Source organism: Lampris incognitus, chromosome 1 (genome assembly GCF_029633865.1).
Source record: "Lampris incognitus isolate fLamInc1 chromosome 1, fLamInc1.hap2, whole genome shotgun sequence".
NCBI lineage: Eukaryota > Metazoa > Chordata > Actinopteri > Lampriformes > Lampridae > Lampris > Lampris incognitus.
Genome location: NC_079211.1, coordinates 101,062,648 through 101,074,089, shown reverse-complemented (window position 1 = coordinate 101,074,089; position 11,442 = coordinate 101,062,648). Strand labels below are relative to the sequence as shown.

At 46.5% G+C, this 11,442-nt stretch overlaps 1 protein-coding gene across 1 annotated transcript; it reads right to left on the bottom strand.

The window, feature by feature from the left end:
* Positions 1-8,018: 8,018 nt before the first annotated feature.
* Positions 8,019-10,392, bottom strand: gp1bb (glycoprotein Ib platelet subunit beta). Its single transcript, XM_056294037.1, has 2 exons — positions 10,350-10,392; positions 8,019-9,063 (listed from the first exon to the last, which is right to left on the bottom strand). The coding sequence occupies exon 2, from the start codon at positions 9,053-9,055 to the stop codon at positions 8,420-8,422; it is 636 nt and encodes a 211-aa protein (XP_056150012.1). The 5' UTR covers positions 9,056-9,063; positions 10,350-10,392; the 3' UTR covers positions 8,019-8,419.
* Between the last annotated feature and the right edge of the window lie 1,050 nt (positions 10,393-11,442).

Genomic DNA, 11,442 nt, shown 5'->3' with positions numbered 1-11,442 from the left:
GAGAGAGAGAGCGAGAGAGAGAGGGGGGAAAGAGAGAGAGCGAGAGAGAGAGCGAGAGAGAGAGAGAGAGAGAGAGAGAGAGAGAGAGAGAGAGAGAGAGAGAGAGAGAGAGAGAGAGAGAGAGAGAGAGAGAGAGAGAGAGAGAGAGAGAGAGAGAGAGAGAGAGAGAGAGAGATAGGTCGCATCGGCCGCTGGATCGTGTGTCAACGTCGCTGTCTTATTGGACCGGACAAGACTGGCTTGTAAACCAATACAAGGGAACGGGGGGAGCTGCGGTTTTTGCAGATAAAAAGCCCCATAACGTTCCCATTTCTCAACCAATTTCGATGAGTCGTTTTTATATTCGAGGGTTTATGATCTACATGGAATACAAAAGAGTTTTGAAGCTAGGCAATAATCGCTGCCAGACAGGAGAGGAGTGTGTATCACCGTTAGGCTTACATGGACTGATGTGGTGGAAAATTATCCATTGTCACAAAATGCCATAATTTCCTGAATTGTCAAATGGACCTTGAGTGCTGCACAGTATCCGTCTGCTGTGTGGTTTAGTGTTACTATATGCTGCTTTTCATCCCATCTTTTTAAGAGGAAAAGGAAAGCCCTTCACTTTTTTTAACCCGTCAAAATGTCTTGTCCAATCAATATTATTTGGAGGACTGACTTGCAATACGCCCTGTGATGGCTCGGCGGCCTGTCCAGGATGTCTCCCCACCTGCTGCCCAGTGACTGCTGGGATAGGCTCCAGCATCCCCGCGTCCCTGAGAGCAGGATAAGCGGTTTGGATAATGGATGGATGGCTGGACTTGCAATATTTTGAGTATAACTGCACAATATACACTACATTATTATATTATATTTTTATTATATATATATTATGCTATTATTGTCATTATTATACAATTGTTTATTATATTAAACTATTATACTGCTTATACTATTAAATTATTGTACTGTACTCACTATTTACTATTTTTAGTTTAGTATTTACTATAATATACTACATATCCTATTTATTATTATTAATCTGATATAGTTATCTGTTACTATTGCTATTATTTCACTGCTATATTCATTCATTCATTCATTTATTATCCAAACCGCTTATCCTGCTCTCAGGGTCGCGGGGATGCTGGAGCCTATCCCAGCAGTCACTGGGCAGCAGGTGGGGAGACACCCTGGACAGGCCGATATTATAATATACTCATAAATACAATAAGGTCTATTATGGACTATTGATAATAATATGCTATACTGCTGTATTATACTGTATATTGTTGTACTACTACATCTCACTTTATACTATGTTCCATACTATTTATACTGTACTATATTTTTACCATACCATATAAATATGCTATACTGCTGTAACACCTGGATGTCCCCTCTAGGGATCAATAAAGGGGTATCTTATTTTATCTCATACTTGTCTTTGTATGTAATTGTCTGTTTTTGGAGCGCGTCTGTGTGCTTTCACTGCTATAAACATATAGAAAAGAAGACTGACTGCCGGTGTCTCACTGTTTGATTTGTGTTTGCTGAATTTGTTCCATTTTTCTCAATGATGATCAATTAGATCTTAAAGATGCACTATTTTCGATTTTTCTTTCTTTTTCTTCCAGTAGCTGTTTCAGAGTGGCTGAGCAGTGTTCTGACCTGGAGCACAAGAACAGCTAAAATGTTGGGGACGTAGAGACAAAAAGCCATTTCTGCACGTTTCGTCTACATTAAATTATGTTATACAGGGACGTCTCCACAAGTGTTAACCAAGGAAAAAATAATCCATGCTTGACGGACCCCCCCCCCCCCCCCGTGTTTAGTGAAGCGTAATCTGCACAGACAACCGTTTAAATCCTTCCTCTTCTTCTTCTCCTCCTTCCTCTTCTACTTGTTTCGGCTGCTCTCGTTAGGGGGCGCCACAGCGGATCATCCGTTTCCATCTCTTCCTGTCCTCTGCGTCTTCCTCTGTCTCACCAGCCACCTGCATGTCCTCCCTCACCACATCCATAAACCTCCTCTTTGGCCTTCCTCTTCTCCTCTTCCCTGGCAGCTCCATATTCAGCATCCTTCTCCCAATATACCCAGCATCTCTCCTCCACACATGTCCAAACCATCTCAATCTTGCCTCTCTTGCTTTGTCTCCAAACTCTCCGACCTGAGCCGTCCCTCTACTATACTCGTTACAAATCCTGTCCATCTTCGTCACTCCCAACGAACCCCCCCCCTTTCTCCGCAATTGCATCCGGCCAATTACCCCACTCTTCCGAGTCATCCCGGTCGCTGCTCCACCCCCTCTGCCGACCCGGGGAGGGCTGCAGACTAGAGCCCTGCGTGGGACTGTTTTCTTAATCCCGCTCCCGCTGGATTTCTGACCACACATCATCAAACCTTCTCTCTCTCTCGTTTTCCTCATTCATCAGCCCCTCAAAGTACTCCTTCCCCCTTTCTTAACACACTCTCCTCGCCTGTCGAAATGCACTTTAATAATTCTTGTTTCCAAATGGTATTTGTGAATTTTATCATATTGAGTAATTTTTATTTGCCGTTATTTTTAATGATGATTCCTGTGGAAATGACCTTACTGCACATCCTTTATACCTCCTGAGTTTGCGTAGGCCCCCCCCCCCACATTGCAGTTTTGCATTGCTGAGGGAGTGGATGTGCAGAGGGGACAAGAAGGCAACTCATGTTTGTTGTGTTTGTCTTCTGCAGGAGCAAATCTATGCTGGAAAACAACACCTTGCGTAGTCACTTTTCATGCCCTACCCACATCTATTACACTGGTGCTGTGACCCTTTGGATCTTCAGATCAGCTTGATGCTTGTCAGACTTCGTGTTAAACCCAAGTGTGCTTTTGACGTGGAGATGGAAGTGTATGGCTGAAAGATGTTGGTTCCCACACTTGTTGTCCTTGGACAGCAAGATAAGTTGATACTAGGGACCAATGTTATAAAACACATCCTGCATCAGTCTAACCTGTTGGAAGACAGTATCCGGCCCCTGCCCAACCAGAGACCCAGAAACTGAACATTTCCTGTCTATGCTCTCTGGTCTGAGCCCCTGGAAAGGTGAAGATATTCCTGGCAAGGTTGGTACAGTCAGGTGTAACTCAGCTGCCTCGAGCCTGGCTGTGAATACCTCATCTAGGGAAAACTGCCCAAAAACACTGCTGTTTCTCAAGGCAGCACCATCACGACTGGACCCATGTCATCCTGTTCAGCTCCCAGAGGCGTTTTGGTCACAAGGATTGTGAGGAGACAGGAGGTGGGCCCCACTAAAGCTCATCAACACATCCGACAGGCCTGTGCTGATGAGGCGCAATGCAAAGCTGGCTGATGTTTACTCTTGTGTGGCACCTCAGTACATGGATGTTGCTGAGTGCTCGGACATTCCCCTGGTCAGCTGCACCCAATCAGCTGTGCTACCTACTGCTGATGCAAATTCTGCCAAAGACCAGCTCAGGTCAGTTGGGCTCAGTACTGTTGACACTGAGTCATTTGAAGTGTCAGCAGTCTATAAGAGGATGCTGGCTGACCTTGTTTTGCAGTATGAGGACATCTTTTCACGCCACAATCTTGACTGTGGGGAGGCGAAGGGCTTTGTTTACCACATACAGCTGTCAGACAGCACACCATTCAGGCTCCCATACAGGAGAGTGCCCCCGGCCAGTATCATAAGCTGCGCCAAGTACTGAGAGAGATGGAGGAAAATGACATCATCAGAAAATCGATCAGTGAATACGCATCAACATTGGTGCTTGTGTGGGGAAAAAATGGAGACCTCCGTATCTGTACAGACTTTCGCTGGTTGAGCAAAAGGACCCTGAAGGACCCTCACCCCCTTCCCCACCAGGCAGATTGTTTAGCAGCACTGGGAGGCAACTGCCTCTTCAACACAATGGATTTGACCTCCAGATTTTACAACATGCCACTCCATGAGGACGACGGGAAGTACTCTGCCTTTACTGTTCCCATGGGCCTGTATGAGTATAATCGTCTGCCGCAGGGCCTCTACAACAGCCCTGGGAGCATGATGACCAGCATTTTCGGGGACCAAAACTATTTGAGTCTGCTATGTTACTTGGATGATTTGTTGGTATTTGCACCTGATGAGGGGACTCCCTTGTTGCACCTGGAAATGGTGTTTGACAGGTTGTGTAGCCATAACTTGAAGTTGGCCCCCAAAAAGTGCTTCTTCCTCAAGAGGTCTGTAAAGTTTCTCGGCCACATAATAGATGAGGGTGGTGTCCCAACAGACCCCAGTCAGGTTGATAACATCACAAACATGGTAAGTACTGGAGGCTGATGGAATGACCCCATCCCAGAAATGGATAAGATCCTATTTAGGCATGATAAATGACTATCAACACTTCGTGCTTAGATACTCTACCACCGCCAAGCCACTCTTTAATCTGCTGAAAGGTGAGAAAAAAAAGGCAAACATAAAAACAAACTGTCAAGCAGGAAGTTGTGTGCATCAGATTGGGCACTGGAGCAGGGACAGGCTTTTGAAAACCTGAAGGCTTCACTGGTTCACAGTGTTGCCCTGGCTCACCCTGACTTCACTCGTCCCTTCATGCTGTCAATTGATGCATCCTTGGATGGCATAGGTGCTGTTCTATGTCAGATTCAAGAGGGTGAAGCCCAAGCCAGACCCATTGCTTTCACCAGCAAGTCCTTATCTCAGTCCCAAAAGAACTACCCAGCCCTCCATTTGGAATTTCTGGCTTTGAACTGGTCAATCTGTGACAAGTTCAGTCACTGGCTGAAAGGCCACAAATTCATAGTCTGGACAGACAATAACCCGTTGACTCACATCCTGACAAAGCCGAAGCTAGACCATTGTGAGCAACGCTGGGTAGTCAAGTTGGCAAGTTACGACTTTGATATGAAATACATCCCAGGTCAGCAGAACATTGTAGCCGATGCCCTGAGCCATGTGCCATTGTCAAGGAGAGTGTTGGTTACAGGCTGCTCTCTGAACCCTATGCAGGTCTTCTTACTGAGGTCAAAGACGTGTCGAGTACTTCTGTCCAAAATGCCTTCCAGTTATCCAGTGGTCACAAGAAACCTTCTCCAGTGAGTAACAATGCCTAGTCCGCATGCAGTCCAATTCGCATGCATGCTCAGTCTATTGCAATGGAGGATGTGTCTGCTGTGCTACAGTTGCACATTGAGTGGGATGTTGGTCCAAGGGCCTGTGCTGTTGAAGTGTTGCAGTACCTACCTCAGTTGGTTCCACCCGGTCAGGGCACCGTACCAGCCTACACCGAAAGGGGCCTCCGTGATAAGCAGTTGGAGGTTAGAGCTCTCTCGTGTCCTGTCCTATGTTGAGAGACGTTGGAGGCCGTCTAGGAGAGAGAGATTTAAAGAGTCTGTCTCTGTCATACAGTACTTGAAGCACTGGGATAGGCTCACTGTGAGCAATGGTGTGCTGAACAGGATTTCCAGGCACCAGAAAACCAAGGCAAGGCGTTTCCAATATGTTGTCCCTGACTCACTTAAGACTGAGGTTCTGCAAAGAGTTCAAGATGGATGAGACACAGGTTTCTCTGGCCAAACCTAGACAGAGACGTGAGAGACTTATGTTCGTCATTGTCAGCGATGCATCATCAGCAAGACAATTGAGCCTGAGTGAAAGACTCCCCTGGTGAGCATAATGTCAACCAGGCCACCGGAGCTGGTCTGTACTGACTTTTGGTCAGCCAAAGACTCCAGAAACAAGTCTGTCAATGTCTTGGTGATAACAGACCATTTCACAATGATGGCTCAGGCGTTTTCTATGTAAAGACCAGACAGCTAAGCAGGTGGCAAGGGTTCTCTGGGACTGGTATTTATGTCTCTTTGGATTCCCAGAAAGGATCCATAGTCCCGGTATTACAGCGCTCTAATTATATGTACTACGTAGCTTGAGCTTCAGAAACAACAAGCGGCACAGGCGGAGATTCAATCTAGATGGCTGAATGACACTGAGCACAGCTTCTACAGGCAAAGAACTGACCAGGATCAAAGCACAAAGGTGCTATGTGAGATTCGAGTGGAGCATCAAGACTTGGGGGGATAAGTACAAGGCCATGCAGTCCAGTTACCAACAACTGCTCAAAAGTTACTGTGGCCTCAAAGGTTGTTTTTTTTTTGTCCCCACTTTTTTTTCCCCAATTGTACTTGGCCAGTTACCCCACTCCTCCAAGCCACCCCGGTCGCTGCTCCACCCCCTCTGCCGATCCGAGGAGGGCTGCAGACTACCACATGCTTCCTCCCGATACATGTGGCGTCGCCAGCTACTTCTTTTCACCTGACAGTGGGGAGTTTTGCCAGGGGGGCATAGCACGTGGGAGGATCACGCTTTTCCCCCTAGTTCCCCCTCCCCCCTGAACAGGTGCCCTGATCGACCAGAGGAGGTGCTAGTGCAGCGACCAGGACACATACCCAAATCTGGCTTCCCACCCGCAGACACGGCCAATTGTGTCTGTAGGGACACCCGACCAAGCCGGAGGTAACACGGGGATTCAAAGCGGCGATTTCCGTGTTGGTAGGCAATGGAATAGACCGCTACACTACCCGGCCACCCTTGCGGCCGCAAAGATTGACATGAGAGGATAGCTATGTTAAAGGTGACCACCACCCTGAGTTTCCACCTCTCCCATTGCCAGCGATATGTAACTAATGCGCCTGTCTCTCCCTTTTGTCTTCACCCTGTGTTTTGTCTCCAACAAATGGCATTTCAAATCAATGTATTTGGACTTTTAAACATCAATGTGTTCTTTAATAGAAAATTTGAAAAGTCAAAGGTTGCCCACTGTAAAACCTGAGGAAGACACAGTTCAAATGGTTTTGAATTAAACATCACTTCCCACACCAATCCACACTCACACCCACCCTCATTTAAACATTCCCAAACATATGCAACCCAACATCCCCTTCCATAACAAAACATCAGCAAATAAATATACACTGCAACAATGGTATCTGAACAAGTCTGAAAATCCCACAGAAATATTTTATTTCATTTACTCGTCAAAACTCGAATATGTAGGATTCTATATCTCAGTTTAAGAATATTAATCTGGAGGCCTGTTAGTTAGTTCATCTTGATAAGGGCTTTTTCGAAGTAAATTAAGAAATCCTATATTGGGAATTACTTTAAGTGGTTTTCCATCCATCCATTGTCTTAACTGCTTACCCTGCTCTCAGGGTCGCGAGGATGCTGGAGCCTATTCCAGCAGTCATTGGGAGGCAGGCGGGGAGACACCCTCGACAGGCCACCAGGCCATCACAGGGCCCACACACACACACACACACACACACACACACACACACACACACACACACACACACACACACACACATTCATTCCTAGGGACAATTTAGTACCGCCAATTCACCTGACCTACATGTCTTTGGACTGTGGGAGGAAACCGGAGCCCCCAGAGGAAACCCACACAGACATGGGGAGAACATGCAAACTCCACACAGAAGACGACCCGGGATGACCCACCAAGGTTGGACTACCCCGGGGCTCGGACCCAGGACCTTCTTGCTGTGAGGCAACCATGCTAACCACTGCGCTACCGTGCCGCCGCTTTAAGTGGTTTTGTCTGATTAAAATCAATGCAGTTCAACTTCTTTGAAGATTTCTGGTATTTCAGGTTGAAAAAGTGGTTTTATCTTGTTTCACGAAATCCTACCTAATTGAGATATTTTACTGCACTGACAGATTATTTTGCTTGTTTTGAGGATTTTCTTACTTGAAAAGGCTAAATTTTGTCTCAGATTTGGCACAGCATTTTTACAGTGTATATAAGTGTGTATATACAGTGATATAGTATTTCACTGGTTTGTGCGATAACTATATTTCTGAGGTGTACAATTAATGTTGAACATCTCAGGTGAACTCAGTGTACCATATCTAGGTGTCTATCTATCTAGCTAGCTCTCTCTATCTATCTATCTATCTATCTATCTATCTATCTATCTATCTATCTATCTATCTCAACAGAGATCATTGGACATTAATTTTCATTTGAGTATCTTTAATGATTAAAAAAAATCAGCCAGAAAAACATACACGGGAACACGAACATATTCTCAATCTATTAATAAGAAAAATGGTAAAAAAAACAACTTTTCTGAAGTAAACATTACAATTACATTATGTGATGCAATGTAGCTGGAAAGGATCTCAAGTTGTCTCACATGAAGTAAATTAAACATCTTGCACCCCATCAGACAGAACATTTTTCAGTTTACAGACAACAGTGGGCTTGGGGAGATGGGTGTGATGGGCTTAAAGACAATCTTTTAGTCTACAAATTAAATGTATTATTGTGACATTTTCCTGTTCATTGTGTGACTGAAATAAAAAAGAAACAATTAACTGTTCTCATCAAGGAACCACCTACAACAGATGACCTTCCTCCATCTTACATGCTGCTGTCCTTCAAGGGCTCGAGCTCATCAGCCATCGTGCCCTCTCCCATGGCGAAGCTTTCCTCTGTGGCTCCTCTGGCCTCCCTGGACAGCTTCTCAAATTTCCTGAGGAACATGATGACTGCCACTACCAGCAGCACCTGAACCACCACAAACACAAACAGACACAGCATTGAGGCCAGAGCCAGGTCACAGTACCAGTAGTGACACAAATCCAGGAGTTCCGCTTCTGTCAAGTACACCACCAGCCTCCCTGTCAGGTGGGGAGGGGAACTGCAGCTGATGTTGAGGTGTGAGACGATGCCGATCGGCTGGCGATACAGCCATTCTCGCAAGTACAGCACACCACAGTTGCACATCCATGGATTGCCATGGAGGGAGACTGAGCGCAGGGATGTCAGGGTATCCAGGAAGCCGTAAGGCAGTGTGGTCAGCAGGTTGTTGTCCAGATGGAGCTCAGTTGTGCCGGGAGGGAAACTGGCGGGGAGTGAAGTGCTGGTGAGAGACCTGCCACTGCAGTCCACCTGACTGTGATGGCAGGTACAAAGGTGGGGGCACGCCGATGACCCTTGACCTCTGACTCCGAGTAAGGGGAGCAGACACAGGAGCAGAAGCCCCTTCATCATCATTGAGCCCACTGAGAAGAAAAGAGAAGAAGAATTGAAGAAAAGAGAACTTGGTGATCTTGTCTCATGATATGAATGTATTCTATTACAAGATCAGTCCAGCCGTTCAGGATGGAGAGAGGAAACCAAAGAAACTCAATGCATATCTCTCAGTGACTGGAGTATTTATGTGAACGACAGATATCAACTTGGAGGAAAACCATAATTACAGAAACCCCCCCCTTTTTTCCCTCCCCAATTGTATCCAACCCCTCTGCTGATCTGGGGAGGGCTGCAGACTACCACATGCCTCCTCCGATACATGTGGAGTCGCCAGCCGCTTCCTTTCACCTGACAGTGAGGAGTTTTGCCAGGGGGATGTAGCGCTTGGGAAGATCACACTATTTCCCCTATTTTCCCCTCCCCCCCAAACAGGCCGACCGACCAGAGGAGGCACTAACGCAGCGACCAGGACACATACCCACATCCGGCTTCCCACCCACAGACACGGCCAATTGTGTCTGTAGGGACGCCCAACCAAGCCAGAGGTAACACAGGGATTCGAACCGGCGATCCCCGTGCTGGTAGGCAACGGAATAGACCCGCCACGCCACCTGGACGCCCACAGAAACTCTTTTCTGAGAATAATTATCCCTACTGAAAATGTTAGAGAGCTATAATGACATGACGTCCAAAGACTTTTTTTCTTTCTTGAATTGTCAACAAAAACTGCTCACACTCAGAAATCTAACGAGGGAGAACATGAAGAATTTTTCTTCCCAAACAACATGTCTGCCATTTGGAAAACAGCTTGCTTGCGTGAAAATAAAACACATCATGACTGTCAAAGTTGAGCTGACTCATCTTAATGCCTCCGTGGTACCTTAATAACTCTGTGGTACCATTACCTGTATGGTAATGAATATAATCACAGGACTGAATCTTCTGTTTGTTTTGTTTCCACATTTGAATTGTGTGCATTGCACATGAGACTGTCACACTGTAACCTAAACCCAGTTAGCTCAGAGGTTTATATAGTCTCCTCACATTCCCCACACACGCACAAATGGCAAGCTCACATTACTGCACACCAAGACAATACAAAGTCAAACTCAAATACACTAGAAATGAGAGAAAGTTCTTGAAGGGTGTCAAAACACAAACACTACGCACGGTAAAGTGACTCGGTGTCACTCTTGTACAAACCAACAGCCGAACCCTGTACGAATTTAAGGTCAGCGCTATGCTGAGGTCTCATCAGGTTAGGCGGATTGCCCAAAGCGAAAGGTCTCATTATGGTCTCAAGAGTGCGTTTTACCTTCAGGGACGTGTGTCTTTTGCAGAGTCTCGAGGGTCTGTGGTTCTTGCCGTTTGTTCTGAGAAACAGTGTGTCAAGACTTACAGCTGGCACTTACTGATAAAAAGCCCCAGTGCATGATGGACAGGCTTGTGTGTGTGTGTAGCCGGACACACACACACACACACACACACACACACACACACACACACACACACACACACACACACATACACACACACACACACACACACACACACACACAAGCTCACACTTATAGCAAGACATGGGCAGCCCTTTAAGTGGTGAGCTTTGTCACAGCATAATGCTTGTTTGTGTTAAATGTTTAGTGAGAAAAACGTGGTACCTTATACTGCATACCAGGGGGATTACTGACCATCCTCATGTCCCAACACAAGCATGAAGAACAGTCTTGTTAGTGTGAGACTGTTTATCACTTACACCAAAGCTCAGAGGTTCCTAGGACTGAATGGGGGGTGTGGTGTGGTGTGGGAAGGCAGGGAAAGACAGGCCGGGGGTGATAAAAGCTGTGACTCGGTGGATTATGTTTCTGCACGCTGTCTCCCTCTGTGCCTTCAGGAAGTGATGCAACAGATTACGCCGTGCTGAATGTCTTTGTGGGTGGCACGGTGGCACAGTGGTTAGCGCTGTCGCCTCACAGCAAGAAGGTCCTGGGTTTGAACCCCGAGGTTGTCGAACCTTGGGGGGGGGGCATCCCAGGTCGTCCTCTGTGTGGAATTTGCATGTTCTCCCCGTGTCTGCGGTGGGGTTTCTCCGGGTGTTCCGGTTTCCCCCACCATCAAAAAGACATGCATGTTAGGGTTAATACTCCTGTCTGTGCCCTTGACTGAGGCATGGCAAGAAGAACTGGAGTTGGTCCCCAGGTGCTGCACGGCGGCTGCCCACTGCTCCTAGCTACACAGCTAGGATGGGTTAAATACACAGCGTAATTTCCCTTCGGGGATCATTAACACACATCATCGTATCAATCAATTTCACTGGGTACCTCAGCGGTACCTCAATTTGCCATTGAGGTACCGCTCCATAATCCTCAGAGAAATAACAAAGCGACAGCGTGTGAATATGTGAATCA

Coding starts and splice junctions, on each gene's coding strand:
- gp1bb (XM_056294037.1), bottom strand. CDS start 9,055: ATGATGATGAAGGGGCTTCTGCTCCTGTGTCTGCTCCCCTTACTCGGA.